General features: G+C 44.6%; 1 protein-coding gene across 1 annotated transcript in view; it reads right to left on the bottom strand.

The window, feature by feature from the left end:
- Positions 1-3,140: 3,140 nt before the first annotated feature.
- The window catches only part of Slc24a3 (solute carrier family 24 member 3), a 488,609-nt gene continuing 470,232 nt past the window's right edge, over positions 3,141-21,517 (bottom strand). The window contains exons 16-17 of the mRNA XM_052722879.1: positions 9,008-9,073; positions 3,141-5,060 (exon numbers count right to left, since the gene is read on the bottom strand). Coding sequence (XP_052578839.1) covers positions 4,914-5,060; positions 9,008-9,073 — 213 coding nt within the window. The 3' untranslated portion in view covers positions 3,141-4,913. The remainder of the gene's footprint in view (positions 5,061-9,007; positions 9,074-21,517) is intronic.

Genomic DNA, 21,517 nt, shown 5'->3' with positions numbered 1-21,517 from the left:
ATGTTGGTTACATTTCTTGTCCTTCACTTTGTGTTCAAAAGCCAATCGAAAAGTTCAGTGTGAAGTCAGTTCTGGCCACGGCATAATTTATCTTGTGCATGCTCTTGGCCTCTTTTCTTCACATCTCAGCCCCTGGCCTTTTAAATAGCAGGGCAGTGCCCCCATCTCTCAGTGATGATTCAATGAATACTTTTTTTTATTCATCAGAAACAAGTTTGCTTAATTTTCTTCATTCCTGTAATCTTATGAAAACAGACAGTTTGATATCTCAATAATGAAATCTATTGGACTGTTTTGTATTAGGTAGACTGTGTGTGTGTCTGTCTGTATGCATACATGTGTATTGTGTTAACATGACTCTTAAATCCAATATGGCAATGTGCTAACTCTTACAAAGCACTTGACTGAAATGGATCACAGCTGTTGTTGGAACATCCTATTAATCAGATAACCATGCCATTTTGAAAAGGTGAAAATAAATTTTGATAAAAACAATCATCATCGGTTTCCCTCCTCTACAATTTTTTTTTTTTACAACAATTGAATATTTGCATGAACAGTTTGGTAAACTTGAAGGCCACCCCACGTTTGACCAGTGATTAGAGCTAGATCTTGTTTCTATTTCATACCACAACTTGAAAACAGACCGGACTTTACAATATTCTTAGCTACTACCTTTATTTAAATGTTTAGATTTTTCTTGGAAACTTGAGTGCTTAAAAATCAGCTCAGACTTCCTGTTTGGGATATACAGAGTCTCAGACCCCTAGGATGCAAAATTATGACTGTGAATCATAAGTGTCTGCCGCAAAATCCTTCAGGGAAATCCGACCACCACCTTCCTTCCGCTCCCATGATCACCTCTCTCCCTGCTTTTGGGCATGTGCATGCGTACTGAGTGTCTTCCCTTACTGCTCTCCACCTTGTCCTTTGAGAAAGTCTCTCACTGAACCTGGAGCTTGTTGATCAGTTCGACTTGCTGTGAGCAAACCTGAGGATCCACCAATCTCCTCGCCCCTAGTGCTGGATTACAGGCACACACTGCCACACGTGGCTTTTTTTTTTTTTTTCACGTATATGCTGGAGATTCAAACGCAGGTCCTCACACGTGTGCAACAAGCACTTTACCCACTGAGCCACCTCCCCAGCCCATATCATTACATCTTTTTGAAGGAAGTAGCAAACATGCATGTACTGGAAAGTGCATATCCTCCCAGAGGTCCGGCTAGCACTCTCCTTATCAAAGGAGCAGCTAACCCATTTCCAGCATGACTTAGAACAGTCTCCTAGGTGGCTTCAGAGGCACTAAGGGTGCGCAGAGGAGACTGTTCTAATGAAGGCATGCATGCTGGCAGGAATCACATGCAAGCTGGGCCAGACTGGGAAGGCAAGGCGGGCCTTCTTCAGGCACCTCCTACCAGGGCCAGGCAGGATGTGTTCAGGAGAACACACAGGTTCTAGCATGCATCTTTCCTTGGTAAAGGCTGTGAGAATGGGAGATGGTTATCTGGGAAAGGACAGGTCATGTCAGAACACCGTGGTAAGGGTCTCTGTTGACAATGTGAAGTGTGAAATATCTTAAGGTTTTTTTTTTTTCCCCAATCCTTCCCTACCACCCCCACCTTTTTCAAGCACCACCACATCAGGAGCATGGAATGGTTGACGTCACAATTTTACCTCACAGGACAGCTGGCTCATTGGAAACCAGACTCTCAATGGACAACCCAAGAAATAATTGTGCATGGCTGGAATCCAGGCACAAGTATGCTAAATTCTCATTTCAGAAAGGAAGCCTCCAGCGTGCCTAGACAGGCAGACCTCATGGCTGAAACAGGAAAAGTGACTCAGACCAGGCTGCGTGGTTGGCTAGCTGGCTGGCTGGGTGGGTTTCTTTCTCTCTCTTTCTTCCTCTCTTCTTTTATCTTGAGACAGGGTTTCACTGTGTTGCTCAGGCTGGCCTGGAACTTGCTAAGTAGTCCAGCCTAGGCTTGATCTCTCAGTCTTCCCAATTGTCTCCTGAGGGCTGGGCTTACAGGTGTGAGCACCATGCCAGGGGTTCATCCTGGGATTTTTACTTTGAGGCATTAAGAGCTGAACTGTAGTTTCTAGAGACTTCACAGAAAATGCTGTTTTTAAATCAAGCTTCTGCAGGCTGGGAATGTAGCTGAGTGTGCTGGCCTACCTTGTACAGTGCCCTGGGTTCCATCCTCAGCACTGTAGAAGAGGCTACAATAAATAAATAAAATAAAGCAAGGCTTCTGATCACATGTCATTTGTTGATGATTAGGACAACTAAGTAAGTAATAAGCTTTTCAACGCCAATAGGTGTAACAGAATATTCTAACCTACATCCACAGGTTATTTGTGAGACACACAACTACGGTAGTCAGACATCTTAAGATATAAATACAAAAAACAAAGCCAGGTACCTTCCACATTCCTACCCTGGGAATATATATTTTAAGCAGCTAAGTTGTTGCTATGACTCGGGACCCATTTTTTTTCTTCTGGTTCCTATATAAGTTGTGTTGACTTTCAGGCACAATAGTAGATCTGGATAATTATTTCCAGAGAGTTCTTTGGATCAGAACATGGCTTACTGTAACTATATGTTATTGTCTCTTTTGAGGAACTGGCTTTGCAGGAGGCACATAGTGCTTGCTTTTTTGAGGCAGAGCCTCTCTGTGTAGCCCTTGTATTCAGATCAGCCTGCCTCACTCTCCTGAGGGCTGGGATTCCAGATATCACGGCCAACCCAGAAAGCTGTTAATTTTCCTGACTGAAACCTTCTAATGTCAGGATGGAGAACTTGACCCCTGCTAAACAACATCAGGACTCTGATGATCTTCTTGTTGTGTCCGTCAGAAAGAATACACACAATGTCACACGTATTCTACCACAGGCAGAATTCTAGATAGAATTCCGTGACATGACACAGATCCAAAATCCCTTCAAACTTTAGACAGGACCCATTATTTGCAGTTAGTACCTGTTACTTGCTAGCCATAGCCGTCTTCCAGGTGAGTCCAGCTAGAAGTAGAGGCTACACGTGCCTGCTCCATAGCATGTCCTGCCATTCTCCCTGCTATAAAACACCACCAGTCCAGCCAAGAAAGCAACACGCTGTGTTTCAGGGAGGATACAGAAGAGAGAAGTTTATTTTACACCATCCGTCTAAGAAAACAATCGCCATAAACCAGTGCAAAATGTGCAACCAAATCAGTAAGTGTGTCTTAGCTCGGAGAGCCCAAATTGGTGATTTCCTCTCCTGGTCCTTGGTGGACGCTGCCCCTTAGCTTGAACCTCAGACAGAAACATTCAACCAATTTGTAGCAGGTTATTTTTACAATTCAAACCAGGATGTGTACAAGGGACTGGGAAAAACCATACCGAATGGATGATAAGTGATCAGTGCTTAAAGTAATACAAGGGACAGCACGGGCGGGCAAGAATCCACAGTTTCAATAAATACAAGTGTAACAAGCATGGGTGTGTCTCAACTTGGTGGAATTAGTCTGCATAATAATTCAGCATCATAGAAAATCTAGCAGGGCGGCTGAGCAGTGATTGGCGAAATGTTCACAATAACTTGTGCCCTTGAGCCAGTCTGCAGTTAATGCATTCTGTGGGTTCCAAGGCATCAGTTCTCTGCTTTCTCCCTCCCTGGCCATCCCTCCGTGAGGGGAGGGGTGAAATTGGCCAGCTTGGTGGTGGCATCCCGTGAGGAAGGACGTTTGCTCAAGAGCCAGCCGTCAGGGTCCAGTGTACTCGATACCAAGTGGCAAATTGGGACTTCATTGACGACATCTGTGCAAAATGTGCTTCTCTCCATTTTCCAAGAAACCAGTGTCTGTAACTTCTGTCCAGAGAACAGTGATAGCCTCTTGGGTCATTCCCTGTCACCACAAATGCCAAGCAACAAGAGCACATTTCAAGGACTCACACGCTGGGGAAGTGTCTGTTGTTGACTGCCTGGTGCCTTTTAGATGGACAGTTAGCCAGGGCCTCCCTGTCAAAGGCCTCAGGCAGGCTAGAACTATTGCTTGAAAAACTAGAAAGAATCTAGTGAGAGAGAGAGAGAGAGATGGTCATAGTGAACATGTGTGAAGCAGGTTCCCTTCTCTAACACCGTACCCCTCCCACCCCCAGATGACGCCTTCAGGACTTTAGTGAGGTGTCCTTGGGCAGAAAAATGTCATGTCATGCATTTATTCCTGGTGGTCTTGCTCAGTGGTTTCCCAACTAATTGTTACATTCCCAACATTCCTGGGGTTCACCCCCAGGAGACTCACTACAATCTGTGGATCACCTATTCATCCAGAGCCCAATGAGAGAAGACACAGGGGACCCCTCCATCTCTGAAAAGAAAAGAAAAGAAACGAAGAGCCCCTCAAGTAAAACAATTCCCTAAACTCAGTAACCTAGGAGTCACCCCCAAACAAAATAACTCCAACATTTCCTGCCATCAGTAGACCCTCTCCTGTTTCCTCAAAGTCTCTGGTCATAAATTAGGGTATCTTCTGTGAAATAACTTAAAAAAGGAGGGAGGATTGGAGTAAGTTGTGCCTGGCTCGGGCCAGTTAGCAGCCAGTTTTGTCTAGAATCTCAGTCACTGTTCAAAAATGGAGCTCGAAAATTCATGTGGATGTTGGGTCTTCACACGGAAGAGGAAAGACAGGAAGGGGGTGGGCAGGTGAGGGGGGTTGGGTGGGAGGTAGGACCCAGGGAGCTGGGAGCAAAGGAGGTGGCAGGGAGAGCCTAGGCCACCAGGACAGGAGCGGAGGCCTGTGGACAGCATGGGAGAGACGGACGCCACGCGCGGCCCTCGAGGGGCCACAGGACTCGGGTGCGGCCGGGTCTCGTATTGCACAGAAAAGGAGGATCTGAGCCTCGGCAGGTGGCCTGGCCAATCATTAGTCCCCACACATGGGCAAGTTCACAAAAGTGAACACGTTGAACTCCGTCATGATGGAGAAGCAGAGGAACACGCCGTACAGGAAGAGGCACCCACACCCCAGCTTCTTGTCCAGCTGCCACTTGTTCAGGTGAACTCCAAATACCTGTAACAGGAAGAATAGATCAGAGGGGGCTTGGAGGGGTGCGCCGTGGTGGGGGGTTGTGGAAAGGGGGGCCTGAGCCTGTAACATCCTTGGAAAGTAGGACATTAAAGTTAAAAAGAGAAGGAACCAGGACCTGCAGGCAGTGGTCATCCTGATAACAAATCCTGATAACAAATAAATATATCAGGTCCCTAAGCCCAGAGTGCTCCAGCCCCACAGTCCTCTGTGTTCAAGATAGGCTTCTTCCATCTTTTTCCACCCCTGGCTAGTGCCTGAGGACACCTTCTACATCCTTAAGGTGGTGGCTTCACCTAGCCAGTTCTCTACTACCCATGAATCTCTTCCCATTGCTGTGGATGAAGGTGAGGAAGTTGTCCACAATTTGCTGCTTCCAAATAATTATTTCTCTCCCCTCTAAAAACGAAGAGTGAAATCTCTTATTTCCCAACTGGCTTGGTTGCTGTCAATCATGCTACCCCAGCTACCCACAATCTCTGTAGATTTATGTCCTGGCTCATCCTCAGTCTACCACTGCACTCTCACTGTCCTTTTAGTGATTTTAACACTCTTAAGTTCTTGCATTCTGCATCAGTCACCCACTGGTGACTGAGTTCCCTGCTGTGTCTGTTAGCTACATGAAAGTGAAATAAGGTGCAAAATGTACACTCTCAGCTGCCTTGCTTTACTTCAGGTGCTTAATACCACACATATAGTTTTTATCATATGATGCATATACAGCTCTTTCATTTGGGCAAGTTCTAGGGAACAGTGTTGTAGCACTGATCTTTTTACTATCAGTAGCAGAAACACCTGATGCCAACATTTCTATAATCCTTCCTTTCCATCTCATTTCCTTGGGTACCACAACTCCCACAACTCTACAAACCCTAAGGACCTAAAATTACTGGACACCATCACTATGGTGGTTTGAATGAAAATGGCCTCCAAAGGCTCATATATTTGAATACTTGGTCTCCAGTTCGTGATACTATTTAGGAAGGATTAGGAGGTGTGGGAAGAAGTACGTCACCAGGGGTGGGCTTTAAGGTTTTGAAAGCCTATGCCATTCCCAGTATTTGGCTCTCTCTCTGCTTCACGCTTGTGAAGCAGATGAAAGGAACCCGATATTGCCCTAGCACCATGCCTGCTTGCCTGCCTGCTGCCATGCTCTCCACCCATGATGGTCACGTACTCTAACCCTCTGGAACAGGGAGTCCCCAATTAAAACAATTTCTTTTATAAGTTGCTTTGGTCCTGGTGTTTTGTCTTAGCAATATAAATGTAACTAAGACAACCAGAGCCCCATGACTGTACCCATTTTGTCTCTTTCCTCCTTTCCTGACTCTCTTTTCATTTTGTCTGTCACTGCTTTTGCAAAAGTCTCTGGTTTCTCTTTTGTTTGGTGTCCTTGCTTGGCTAATCCAGGAGCCTTCAGTTCAAGTCACATCTCCATTTTCTCACACTGGATACACACAACTCACCATCTTGGCTGGATAAACAATGCCCACCCACACTGATAGGGCTCACTGACCTTAGGTTGGTTGCAAATGCTTTAAAACTATCACCCTGGCCTCCCTAGGACCCAGCTTACCCTGTCCTCAGATGACTGTTTTATATCTCATATTCTACCTCAGTTCCATCTCTACCTTCACTCATTCCCATTTCACAGGGCTCTCCTCACCATCTATCTGCCAAGCTTCTCTCTTATTCGGGAGGACTCTTTCCCATCCTCACTCACGGCCAACTCCATGTGTATACTGGATCTCGTCTGTCATAGTGCTTAAATCTGTGTCCCTGGCAAGTTTCTCCTCTCTCCCTTTTGTTACATTCCCTTCGCCACCCCTGGATTATTTCGATTGGCTTGGGGAATGTCACTGCACCTTTATTGTAAAAAGCGATATTTTTCAAATTTTTCCATTTCTCTTCATCCTAAACAAATCATCTTACTGACAATCTGAAAGAGTTATGAATACAGGGTGTATCTCTGCCCTCTCATTCCATTTTTCCCTAGCTTGTTCCACTTAACTTGCCCCATCAACCACCAATGAGACAAGCACTATTTCTAACTTCAATGGCCAATATTTTGGGTGTGTCTTGCTTAGCACAGCTGATCCCTTTTTCTATCTTGAACCATCACGTCTACTTGGCTTCCAAGATGCCACATCCTACTGTTTTCTTTCATATTCAACTATTGTTCTTTCTCTGTTTATTTCCAAGTAGGGTCACGTGAGGTAGCGCAGGCTGGCCTTAAACACTTGATCCCCTGCCTCAGTTTACTGAATGCTGTATGCGCCAACCCTCCTGGCTCCCTCTCTGTTTCTTTAGGTATTTTATCCTCATCATTTTGGTCTCCAAGTGTTTGAGTCCTCCATGACTCCAGTCACGGGCCTCTTGTGTTTTCTGACTACATTCACTGTCTTGAGGAGCTCATCAAACAGCAGAGCTTCTATCTATAGCCATGCCAAATGTCCCTATATAGGACATTTCTGCTAAATGTAGACTCTTAGCTCCACTACCTTTCTTGCTCTTTCTTCTTGGAGGTCTAACAGACATTTCAAACTGAAGATGTTTGGAATTTTTTGTTCTTCCCTAAACTACTTCTCTTTAATTAATTCCATTTTGATAACTGAACATGTGGTTAGCTCAGCCTCCTATAGCCTTGCACAACCATAGAATGTCTTAAGGAGATACAGAAGACCTACAAGCATACACTGTGCTGTCATCTGGCTGGCCCTAGAGATTACTTGGTATCAATAAACATGAGTCACTTAATTTCTCTAGACATTATCCTTCCTCTATATAGTTGGGTTGTAATAGTGACTCCAGAGGGAGCTCTATATGAGAAAATATGCAAAGAAGTGAGCACAGTGTGTGGCTATGAGAAGCATTATAACTCTGCTAGTCTTAGTGGTGTAGGCTTGTAGTCCCAGTTACTTGGGAGGCTGAGGCAGGAGGACCACAAGTTAGATCTGTACAACTTACTATGACCCTACTGTGAAATATTAAGTCAAATGAGAGCAGGGGATATGGTTCACTGATAATCCTTGCCTAGCTCCATGCACGGCACTGACTGATTACTGAATATTAGTCAAAGATGAGGAATCATGGGGAAGTTTTTATAATCTGGAAGAATCAATGAAATGGAATCTGCCCTTTGGTGGCTAATCTAGTACAAAAGAGGGAACACCTTGTGTGTGTGTGTGTGTGTGTGTGTGTGTGTGTGTGTGTGTGTGTGTGTATGTGTATGTGCTCATGCAGTGCACGCGCTGGTTTGTGCTTGTGTAGAAGTGGGAGGTTGATGTTGGGATGTTTTCCCTCATTAATTCTTCACCTTGGTTTGTTTGTTTGTTTGTTTGTTTTGTTTTGTTTTGTTTTGTTTTTTGAGACAAGGTCTCTCACTGAACCTAGAGCTCACTGTTTCCTGGCTAAGCTGACTGGCCAGGGAGCCCTTTGGACCTGCCTGTCTCTGCCTACTCATTGTGCTAGGGTCACAGGCATATGTTACCATGTCCGGCTTTTATGTGAATTCTGGGGAACCTGAATTCAGGTTCAAATGCTTACACAAAGCACTCTACCCACTGAGCAATCTTCCCATCCCAACTCTTTGCTTTTTATTATCTGACTGAGGACCCAACCCAAGGCATTCTAGGCAGGTGCCCTACTACTGAGCCATCGCCCCCACACTCTTCTCTAGCTTTTGAAAAAAATATTTTATGTTTGAATTGAGACAGTACCAGCTTCGAAGAAGAGGCTAGCTCCTTTTAGAAAGGGAGGAGGACTTCCAGTGGGTCACTAGGATCCCTCTTTAGAAAAAACATCCAGGAGATGGCACATCTGGATGTCTACTGTCACCATTTAATGGAGGCCACACTTGCCTGGTCTCCAAAGTAAGAGAGGGGAAGGGTTGAACATGAACACCCAAGAATGGAAGGAAGTTGCAGACTTACCGTGACAAAGACAGAGGCCAGGAGCAAGCCGACGGAGTAGATGAGCCCTCTGCTGTTCAGCCGAATCTGTAAGGAAGGATTGGACAACATCAGTCTTCCAAGCCAGACACCTGCTCAGTGTGGCCTTTCAAGCAAGTCGGAGGAGCAGTGATTCCAAGTTTCTCCTCTAGGATGGAGGCAGACAATGTGCCCTGTTTGTGGGATATGTGCTTTCCCAGACACACACAGCTGTCTTTGGCAGCTCTCAGCCCAATCCTGTCCTTACTTCAAATGCAGGGCCCCAGCCACACCAGCCCACAAACACTCAGATTCTCTATCATGTTAGGATTCTTGTCAACAAACATCCTGTTGACCTGACCTCTGGTGAGGTTTAACTTTCTCAGACTCATACTATTTTTAGGGTGAATTATATCACATAAGTGATGGGAAAAATTTGTATAAAATTATTTTATTTTATTTTATTTTTAACATGAAATTCATTTGAGAGAGATGTTGAGCTACTTGATTTACAACTAGGTTGAGAGTTTAACTGAGTCTGGCTGTCACTGACTGGACCTCCACATGAAAGAGAATGTTCTTCCTCAGCACCTGTCACGCATATTCTACTTGACAGACTCAAAGCCAAAGCCAACTGAGATACATACCACCAAGTGTAGGACTCCAATGCCAAACTTTGCTATGAAATCATCTACTCCCTTGGAGTTCTAAAGAGATCTTGGTGAATTCTGCATCTCAGCTGAAGAGAACTAAGGATGAAGAATTTGTAAACTGCCCTCAGCACCATCAGCACCAGCTTCAAAGGAGACTCCCCTCCAGTCCAATCACAGAAGAGGCCTCCAGAAGAGTAGACTAGTTCCAAAGGAGCCTGAGCCTAAGAACTATAGAAATGGAGCTCATATCCTTTCATGAGTCATCAGCACTGGTTCCCATGACTGGGTTGAGATAGACCATCAGCTACTTAGTGCTTGGAGGCCCTGTAACCAATGCTGCTACCAAGTTCAGGCCATTTAGAGAAATATAATTTCAAAGTCTGCTTCTTCTGTCCCACTGTGTCACCTACCAAACTGTTTGCAAAGCCAACACCCATATGCTTTTGTGCTTGTTTGATGGGAAGAAGTAGACATGTGGATTCAAGTTTGAGGACTCCATTTCCACCTCCATTTAACCCCTATTCCCCCCCCCCAGCCAATATAATACATGGTCCTGAAGGGGATAAAAAGTTAACCTGTGCTCATGGAAAGAGGGAATAAGACTGGTTGATTTCTCTATTGCTTTCCTTCTCTTTCTTTTGTTTTTCTTCTTGAGACAGTAATTTTGCTACATAGACCAAGTTGGCCTCAAATCCACAATCCTTTATGCCTCAGTCTGCCAAGTGCTGGGATTACAGGTCTGTAATCCCATCATGCCCCTGTTTGTCAACCATTTTCTAATAAGGCACACTGTAGAGAGGAATGGCTTGGGGCCTCTTAACAAGGTCCAAGCTGCATGTTTCCCTCTTATCACTGTTTCCCACTGAGATGTATATATGGGAACAGTGTGGGTCTCTACAGACGAGTGTGCCAGTCCATCTTTTACCAGACACTCTAACTAGCCAATCCTTTCTGGAGAGACCTACAGCACAATAACCTCACTAAGCAAAGTCTGTCAGAGGACGAATTGGCTGGATTGTAGAGGGAGGGTTGTGATGAAGAGATCAGAAAGGGACCATTATAAACCTGGTCCAGGAAGTATCCACCAAAACCAAAAAATCCAACAACAGATGGCAAAGCCAATAAAAACCAGACACACTCGAACACAACAGAGATGTTTCATTTGCATGGTAAGAACTCCATGGCTAGAGAGGGGAACGGTATGCCTAGTGATTCACTCTAACTACCCAGAATCAAACAGGCCAATCAGGACTACTCTCATTTGTATGGCTGGAATTACATGCCAGGAAATCGCAGGCCAAGTGGCTTATTCTAATCAAATGAGGATTCTTCTGAAATGGAGTCTCTCCACAGCTCATGGCCATTTGCAGGCTGTTGTTCTATAACTGACATGCCAGTTTCTCTCTTAGTAGAATACCAAATTAATTTGTTTTATTTCTGTCCTGGCTAAGTGCTGAATTCTTTCATCAGTCCATTAAACTTTCTACTACAGTGACCATCTTGAGTTCTTCATCTGCTGGTCCCTGGCTGGGAAATAGTTACCAACAACCAAATGGCTTCTTGACAACAAAGGGAAACCAGGTTGTAACTGTAACACAAGGGCCACAGGTTAATGTTACTAATTCAGAGCAGAAAGGTGCAAGATGGGCCCTATCTCAGGCTGGCTGGTAATCTGACTTGTACCCTCAACCTGGTATAAACAGATTTCCTCTCTCTCATCAACTGGTTGGTTCAGGGGTACATTGCAAATGTATCATAATGATGAGGACAGTCTTGCTGGGTGAGGTGGCACATGCCTGTAATTCCAGCACTCAGGAGGATTTCGAGTTTGAGGCCAGCCTGCAATACACAGTGAGACCATCTTAAGAAAGAAAACAAAAGATGCTCTTCTCTAAATGTACCACCTACTAACTCTATGATGTCCCCCCATTCTGTATAGTTCTGTGGAGCAGAGAGTTCTCCAGAATACCACAGTGGCCAGCAGGGGGAAGAACTGTCTTTGCTCATGTCTTTAGCTGCACAGTCCTGGAGTTGTGCATAAACATTAACAAACTGTGAATAAACACTCAAATAAATCCTTTGAGATCTTAATTTTCAACACCATATGCATTCTTCTTCAAATGCGAGCCATGTGTTCCCAGTCTTACTTACCCCTTCAGCTCTGGGGTCTAATCCCTAGTAAGAGTTGAGCACCCTTAAGTAGCCAAGGACCAATGAGTATAAAGGTTTAAGCTGTCTGGCTAATCACTTTCAAAATGAATCATGCTACACTCAAGTTTTTGAACTTCACCCTTGCATTCACACAGAGTCTCAAGGAATAAATAATACTGCCAAAATACTAATTCTGGCTTCAAAGATGAAAGATGATGGATTCTTCTATTGGGGTTTCTCCTTTCTCCATTTTTCTTTTCAATCTTTTTTTTTTTTTTTTTTTTTTTTTTTTTTTTGGTGGAGCCCTGTGCACCCAGGGGACACTGTCATTTTTTCCTTGTTAGAGAACTGAGCTCTAACAGCTTGTATTTGTTCCTGGCTGACTGACTCCTGGCTCATCCATACAAACATGATAGTCAGGAGTCAGGACCCCTTAGCTTGGTTCTTGGCTTAACTCCTCTGAAGGCTGTATGTGGGTGGGGCCATGCTTTGTGAACTGCGATTGTTGAGCCACATCTGGCCCTGTCACCTGTTTTTGAAAACAGTTGAGTAGAAGTTGTCTCACACATCTCTGCATTGTTGTCTTGATGCATGCTTGGGAGGGTTGTGTTCACCTACATTAAAGCTTTGGAACGGAGCCTAGAATGCAATGCATTCTTAACCATGGTGGGTCATTTGCTCATAGCTAATACAAGCTGCCTCTCTGGTTTCTTCCACAGACTAATCACCTAAACCAATATCCTACCATCGTACAGATATCAGAGGAGGAAGTTTGTGTCTTATTTTTACCATCCACAGACCCAGTGTTTGATATGGAACTGATGAATGAATAATGAATGGTCATGAGGTATCATGTCACATGCGGACTCTAAGAAGGCCCTTTTCAGTAGGGCAATGGGGACTGGCTAGAGAGAACTTGGCAGCAGGGAGACTGTGGTCTACCAAGCACACATAAAGTTGGAACCATCTTATGCCCATCTTGCATATCAGAAAACTGAGGTTTAAGGAAGTCAAATGGCTGGTCTGTCCAAAGCAAGTGAGCCACCAAGTAGGGATTTAAAACAGAGAAAGTGGCATCAGGAACCTGGGCCCTAAGCTAAGGACTGGCTGACCTTTCTGTGAAGGACCAAAGGCAGCCAGCATTTTAGGTTTTGTGCGTCAATCTCAGTCAAAACTTCTCAGTTAGAAGGAAATAGAAGACCAGTTTCTAGATAATTTTCTAGAAGCACTATGACCTCTGCCCAGTCTTCCCTGCCCCCACCTTCCTTTCCATTTTTATAAACAGATACAGCTTTTTATCAAATCCCAACACCATATGCAAAAGTTTTCAAGCATTCAGAAAAGTTCAACGAGTTATACTGATATTTTTAAAGACCCTCAGAACAAGCTGCAGACACCAGTAAGTTTTATCCCTGAACATTCCTGCTCACATCACACTAAGCATGCTCAGTGTTAGTTCATGATCTTTTCTATTTACATGCAATTTTCACGTAGCGAAATTCATCATCATTATTGCACATTAAATGAGCTCTGAGAAATATATCTATTTCTGTAATATAAACTTCCTCATGACCAAGAGCATGAGGAGCCACACAAGGCTTTCTTGTTGCCAGAGATAGCCAGTAATCTCATCGGTTTAGGCCATTCTAGAACTTCATATGAATGGAATCCTGTGGTGTGTTGTCTTTTTAAATGAACAATCTTTACATTAAAATGTGATTTATTTTCCATAGAGGTCAGAAGAAGGCATCAGATCTACTAGAACTGGAGTTATGGATGGTTGTAAGCCACCTCTGCAAGAGCAGTCACTGCTCCTAACTACCTCAGCCCCTACACAAACATTCTTTCATTTAGCATAATTTTTAGATTCCTTCATGGTTTTTATTGGTCAACACGGTCAACAGGTCATTTACTTTTATGCAACAATAGTGTAATATAACATGATTTCATTATTGTCCCATCAGTGGACACCTAGGCTGCTTCCAGTTTTGAACTATTAGTGTGTATTTCCTTCGTAACTCTAAAACGATGTAAAAAGAGCTTCCTCACCATCCTATTTCCTAGCTTCACTCCCTGCAGCTGGGCACTTGGAATTTTTCCAAATTGGTACAATTCACCTCTTTCATTTTAGGAGTGTTCTGTGCCCTCATGGAACCTTCAGCTCAGGCAGGTGGTATATTCACCCCTTCCCACTCTGCACATCCTGCCTTAAATTTGTTTGTTTCTTCTGTCGGGTACTGATCTCCTCCTACCTGTGAGGGATCATCTCACCCCCTCAATCAGGACAAAGACTCTGGGGACAGGCAGCTGGACTCTAGGTATTTCTTTATTCCAGAACTCCAGTCCCCACCATCTGCCTGTGATGCCAAATGTGTCTATAGGGGTACATGTGTGTGCATGCTGAATAGTGGAAGGCGAGAATTGACATTTCATTAGAGAGAAAGGCCAACCAAGGAGAGGGCAGCTCTCAGCTTCTCTTTATAGAAGATGATGATATATTCAAAATATTTTATTTATGTGTATGAGTCTATATGAGTATTTTATATGCATATGCATGGGTGCATGGGTCTGTGTGTGTGTGTGTGTGTGTGTGTGTGTGTGTGTGTGTGTGTGTGTGTGTATGTGTGTGTAGGTCAGAAGAAGGCATTGGATTCCTTAGAGCTGGAGTTACAGGCATCAGCAGACCACTGGTTTGTTCCATAGTTGCTGGGACCTGAACCCCAGTCCTCCCAATTGCATAGCAGCACTCTTAACTGCCAATCCATCTCCCCAGCTCCCCAGTTGTTTCAAGTTAAGGCATACTTTCATATAGTCACTCACACAGATCTTAAGTGTACGTACTACCAGATGAGTTTTGACAGATGCATGTTTTCATGTAGCCTGCATGCTTTCTCTTACATGCAGCTCATGTATCAATTACATATGTAAATACAAATGATAAATTATATTTGTAAAACTTTTATATAGGACATGAAAATAGAGGTGGGACTATCTGAGAAACATAAGAAGAGCAGCAGGAGTGGGGAGGTGGAAAAAGGAGAGGGTTTAGAAGGGGAAGTATGTTCACACTACATGACATACCTGAGTGAAACGTCCTTATGAAACTCACCACTACGTAAAATCAATTCATGTTCACATATGTAAATAGAAACATCTACCCGTCTGTCTGCCTGACTGCTTGTCTGTCTATCTACCTGTTATCTACATATCTGCCTATCTATCATCTATCTCACTTCTATCACCCAGGGAACCTTGGTGGATGTCTCTGAGGGCAGCAGAACCGTTCTCTGGGGTCTATAGCCAGACCTGAGCATCAAACTCTTGTCATTTGCACATTAGCTTTGAACAAAGCCTTTGAGCCTCAACTCTGCCCAGAGCTGAAGTTTAGTCATCCCCCAGGCTCTGCCTCACAGAAGCAAGGCACAGCAAGTTCAAAGGCAGAGTGTTTTCATGGCAAGGATGAGCTGAGATCGTGTGAGGCCCATTTCAGATCATTCAGTCCTGAAGTTTAGTGCTGTTTTCATTGCTGGCCTTCAGAAACACCCATTTTCCTTTTCCAATTCCTTTTTTGGCAAGTTGTGAGGGAGGAAACAGAAGTCTGGCTGCTTCCAAAGTCAACAGGAGCGCAGCCCACAGCACATGCATATTTTTTAGTGTGGATGCACACAGAAACTCATTCACACTAAGTTTCATGTATTTATATCACACAAGAAACAGTTCCTGGAGCCTCACTGTATTCAGGGATCCAAGAATGGGAGTCTAAACAGATTCTGTTCCCCATCCTCCCAACCCCCACCCACAGCAGCTAAGACATCCTGACGGTCTGACATCAGCTCTACCTAATCCATGAATTCTCTTGGAAAAAAATCAAAGTCTTTATTTTTTTTTTCTTTCTGTTCATTAGCATTGGGAACACATGTTACACATTGTCATCCCCACCCCCACTCCTTCCTCGTTTTCTGAGACAGACTCTCACTATGCAGCTCAGGCTGGACTCGCAGTCCTGTATTCCTGCCTCAGCCTCCCCAGGGCTTTGGGTTTTCTTACTGGGCAGTTCTAACATTTGTTTGGATATAATTTGCAGGTGGATGTTACTATCCATGGTTTTATACTGAGTGATATCATTGGGGTTGGGGTGTCTTTCCTTGAATAGTTTACTGGGGTGAAAAAGTGAACAAGCCCCAGAAAAGAAACAAGTGAATGAGCACTAGCATCCTGACCTGCCCAAAGTGTACTCAGTGCTCTTTACTCTAGGGATTGACCCATGAGCTAAGTGGAAATTTTGATTCTTATCTAAAGATGAGACCACTTAGGTTGCAGTTTACAAACAAGGCAAAGGGTCAAGTCTGCACTTGTCCCTGGCTCTGTGTGTAGGTTATCAAATGGTGGGACAGAGCAGTCATGCTGTTCAAGTCTCCCTTCCTTCCCTTTTCTTCAATTTTTTCATGTAGTATTTCATGTGTATAGGTGTTTTGCCAGAGTGTATGTCTGTGCACCATGTTATACAGTGCTCACTGAGGCCAGAAGGGGTTTCAGATCTCCTGGGATTGGAGTTACAGAAGGTTGTGAGCCACCTGTGGGTGCTGGGAATCAAACAAGGGTCCTCTGGAAGAGCAGCCAGTGCTCTTAACTGCTGAGCTATTTCTCCAGTTCCCTTCCTGTTTCCTGTTCTTTTTTTTTTTTTTTTTTTTTTTTTGGTTTTTCAAGACAGGGTTTCTCCGTGTAGCTTTGCGCCTTTCCTGGAACTCCCTTGGTAGCCCAGGCTGGCCTCGAACTCACAGAGATCCACCTGCCTCTGCTTCCCGAGTGCTGGGATTAAAGGCGTGCACCACCACCACCCGGCTTTTTTTTTTTTTTTTTTTTGGCCCTTACTGTTCTTATAAAGCGACAAATGCCACCATCTTCTTGGCCTTATCTAGCCCCATTCATTGCCTTTGAAATGCCCCACTTCCAAACACCATTACACATGACTTAGAGGATTACATTTCTAATAATAAGCATTTGGGGAACACATTCAAAGCACTGTACTGATCACATATTCCACTCTGGATGTCTAGGTGGGTACCAGCTACCTCTCAATATCCAGTGCCTGCTCTGAATCTGCTGACATCTTCCTGAACTGCTCAACTGCCAGGCAGCTAATCTCCACAGTGACTCCCAGGAAAAGGTGCAACCGTAACTTGCCTGGCCCTCAGATGGGCCATTCAGAGACAAGGCTGTTCAGTTTCCCAGAGTTCCCTTGTTGTCTATCAATGATGAAACATCTCTCTTGGCGGGGAGGACACTTATGAGATTCAGGAAGTAAACAATACTTAGAAATCTGGGAGAGCTGAAACTTAGAAGGCTCACAAGGCCCCTTTCTCCAGTTAGTATATAAGCATAAGGATTGCCCGGGAAGGAAGACTCTTTGATCTGTCCAACTGCCTGCATATTTGGAGAGCTCCAGGCTATCATTTTTGTGGGTTAGCAGTGGGCTTCCAGTAATGAAACTGTCCTTGAATCATCCAGGTTCCTTTAAGTAGCCCCTCACCCACATTCCTATACACAACCTGAGACTCAGTGGTTCAACACGTTGGACTCTGGTGTAACTGTTACTTTGGTCTGTCATTGCTGCCATATCTAGAGTAAGCAGACATTTGTTCATGTATTCCCAGGAGAGTCTCACACAATGTCCCTCTGTTGGGGATGTAGCTCTAGTTGTTCTTATGATAACTGGTCTGTTAATACAGCTGGTGTTGGCTGCCTCCTCATTCTGTCTATGTCCCCACTTCCATAGTGGAGTTTCCTGGCCTGAATCAACTCATCTCAATCTTGCCTCAGGTTTGCATCATCTCCAAGACACTTCCACTAATGAATATTGAGACTCAACATCTTTCCACGTCAGCCTTTCTACATTAGGATCATTAGAGACCTTCCCTTTCCCACACATCACTGAAGCTTTCTAACACAAAGTTTGGAATCCACGAACCAAATGTGTGGGGATTGGTGATGTTACTATAGCTCCCAGGGGCCCCATTACAACAACTGTGACACGTGTCATCCATTAAAATGCTACCCCACCACTTCCAAGTTGTCTGTTTAGGTCATGTGAAAAGGCAGACTGTCCCTACCATTGGCTTTCTCATTTTGCTGAGTTCTATGGCAGAAATACATTCATCTCAGCCAACTTCAAACTGCCAACAGGTGGGTTGAAGAGTTGTAAGTAGTTGTTTCTCTTAAGCTCATATGAACCAACTCCAGCACTGAGGTAACTATGGGGGTTGGGTTAGGGGTTATTAAGAAAGGGGAGGCTGGTTCCAGCAAACAGAGTCAGATTTCAGGTATTAGGAATTATATTTGGAATACTTGCTGAGGAAGGTAGGCAAGAATGGCGGGAAGACATCAAGAACTGATTGGATTATTGACCCATCCCACAGAAACTCTCTTCTGGGAGGGAGACATAGCTCCTGCCTTCGACTGGAGAGTAAAGGGAAGACACACCAGAGACACCAGCCCCATGCTCTTCTAGAAGACATGGAGAAGATGATGGTGAATGGCAGCTGGCCTGGGGGTAACCTGGGAGAGGCCTGAGGCATCCTTCTGGCTCCCCTGACTGGTTTTTTTTTGTGGTTTTCCTCCCTTCTGGATGACCTCACCCTCTTTGGATTTCTTTTTCTACATTACTAGGACACAGCTCTGGCTTTCTTCTCTATCTATATTTATTTCTTTTATTAGTTTTAGCCTCCAAAAGGCATTTTACTGTGTTGACTTGCAAGTATTCCCAGCCTTTCTGTGGAACTTCTCACGTACTCCACACTAGTCCACGATCTGCTGGACATTTCCACCAGGACGGCATTGAAACCCATCAAACTTGACCCATTTTAATGGGAATGCTGTCTTTCTCTTGAGTGAGTCCCTCATCTCGTCTTCCCTCTCCACGAGCGGCACCACAATAAGCATCCTTTGATTGTTTTCCTCTTATATCACCGTGCAGCTGTTAGAAAACTTAGTTATCGCTTCTTCCTTAAAAACCCAGTTTATCCCCATTTATACTCCAACCAGCTCAAGTCACTAGCATCTCGTCTTCAGCTTCCTAACTTGCCTTCCATCTTCCTCTCTTGACTTCTTCCAGTATATTTTCAAGTAGTATCAAATGTAAACCCCAAATTTAAAGTGAGATACCTTACTAAAATCCTCAATAGTACTTACGGTAAAACCCAAATTGTTCATAATGGCCAACACAGCACTGGATGACTATGCCCTTGTCTCTCCCAGCTCACCCTCACTAACACTCAAGGGCTGGTGTGCAGTGTTTCTGTGTCTTTTGCTTAGCATCTGCTATTTTCTAGCTTAGGGCTATAACTGATACAGAGGGAACTGATGGTCTCCCTCCCTCTCCCCTGCATTAGGGTTACAGGTCCCTATTCCTACAGCCTCACAGTGGGCACAAGTATTTTCCTACCTTTCTGATTTGGGGTCTGGCTGGTGATAGGCTTTAGCCAACAGAACATGAGTAGGCCTGACCTGATAGAACACATTTTTGAAATGTGTTTGCTGAGTTGGGCATGACTTCTTTTGTTTCTGTTTTTTGTTTTTTGTTTTTTTTTGTTTTTTTTAATCATAAGAATGTGTCTTATGAGGCCACTGGTCCGACAAGGGTCAGAGACACTTGGAGCAGAGTGCTGTGAAGCTTGGAGCCAAGGCCAGATCAGCCAGACACCTGTCAACACACAGGTGCATGGGTAAGGAACAGGTATTAACAGAATTATGCTACTAACTTCCAGGACCTTTTGTTACACAGACAGCATCCTTCTAGTTTGTCTCCAGTGCAAATGCTCCCCCTGGTCTTGCTGCTGCCAGTTTTGTCTGGTTCCAGCCCCTTCTCTGTACTTCTCATAATCTTATTTCTTTTTTTTTTTTCTTTTTCTTAGACAGAGTCTCACTGTGTAGGCCCGGCTGACCCGGAACTTACTCTGTAGACCAGGCTGGCTGAACTCACAGAGATCTGCCTGCTTCTGCCTCCTCCTAAATGCTGGGACTAATAAAGGCGTATGCCCCCAGGCCTAGATCATAATCTTTCTGAAGGGCAACATGACCACATCTTTACCTCTCAAATACCCATCATTCTCTCTGTTACTATGGTTTACAATGTTCTTGGACACGTGGAGGCTCCGTCTCCACTTTCATTCCGGCCTTTCACCTTCAATTCTACTCCTTCCTCTGCCACAACCATCGGAGCTACCCTGGGTGGTATGGGGTCCAGCAGTGTGGCAAGCCTTTTCACATCTTGGGTTTTTACAAGCTGTTTTTTTTTTTTTTCCTCCCTGTCTGCTTGGAAAAGTCTTCTCAAAATGCTTGCTCAGATAATCTCAGACTCAGAACAAATGCCATTTTCTTACCAGGGTTTCAGGTCCTCTGGCCCTAACCTCAAACTGCCATGTATCCTGAACAATTACCCTCTGAAGGTCAAGCGCCACATGCTTTGTTTGGATTTATTGTATTCTTGGCTCCTCCCACAGGCTGTCATTCCAGAAACCCAGGAGTGCCTGGCTTGCTTACCATAGCACCTCGGTGCATAACAGGTGTTCAGCTGGTGCTTGTTGCAAGAAAGAATGGTCTAGCCTTAAGGTCTTTTGAGCCCTGTGGATTCTGGAGTAAGCTCAAGTCTTGCATGGAGAGGACAAACCTTTTTCTTTCTGCTGCTGCTTATAAGATTTATTGTACATTTCTAAACCCTAGCTCAGAAATGGAGTTCTGCCCTGATTTCCTGGAGGCCAACTATTGACTTCCTGGGTTCTGTTAATCTCACTCCATGACTGTGCATCACCATAATGGTACAAGCAGCACTCATGTCCCCAACTTTGACTCTTAGGGTTATTTATTCTGGGCACTTAGGTAACTAAGTGCTTCTGAGCAAGCCGCAGAGTATAGACATGTCAAAATCTGTCAAAGGGCATTCGTTCCTCACTGTTGAGTGTGAGAACCTAATGTCAGGCACAGAGCAGATGCCTGGATGGTAATTATCCCAGAATTATGACTTGGAAATCCCATCTGGACAAGATGGAAAAATTGCTTCAGAATTGTCAGCAGGTCTCTCCAGAGGTTAGGAGAGGTCATTAAACCCACACAGGCTGCCCGCTTCTGATGTCAGAGACGTGGAAAGATGTCCTGGGGTTACTGTCATGCTAAATGAAAGGAGGCCCTTGAGTGTCCTTTCTGAAATGAAGCCTCTCGGGAAGAACTCAGGGTGGAGCTGAGGGCAGACCAAATGCTTGTAATAAGTAAGTCCTACGTTTGCCTTTCCATGGATCCACGCCATCTTCCAACTGAGCCCTGTGCCTCAGCACAAAGCCACATAGCGATGCCCCCGGAACAGATGGGCTTGGGGTACTGACCACTTAAGGAACCCCATGAAAGCTAGGAAAAGACAGTGATTGAACAGGGATTTTCCTCATGAAAGGACCCAGGACATTCCAACCCTGAGACAGAAACCTACTATAGATACCACTCACTGTGCCAAGGGAGATGGTGAAGACTGTGGCCCCCATAGTGACTATGGAACACGGAGAGGTGGGCATAGAGTCAGGAGTGCTCGCCCCTTCTGTCTCCTTCTCTCCTGATATGATGTATATGAAGCCACCTTATCTTTAACAAGTAGATCCCACTCTGTCTTTCAGCAAAGATTCAAACACAGGCCTGAATCCAGCCTAGATTTCCACCCCTATCACCA

This window comes from Peromyscus californicus, unplaced genomic scaffold (genome assembly GCF_007827085.1).
Source record: "Peromyscus californicus insignis strain IS unplaced genomic scaffold, ASM782708v3 Scaffold_7__1_contigs__length_154581171, whole genome shotgun sequence".
Taxonomy (NCBI): domain Eukaryota; kingdom Metazoa; phylum Chordata; class Mammalia; order Rodentia; family Cricetidae; genus Peromyscus; species Peromyscus californicus.
Note: the sequence above shows the minus strand (reverse complement) of the source record. Positions and strands in the feature narration are given on the sequence as shown.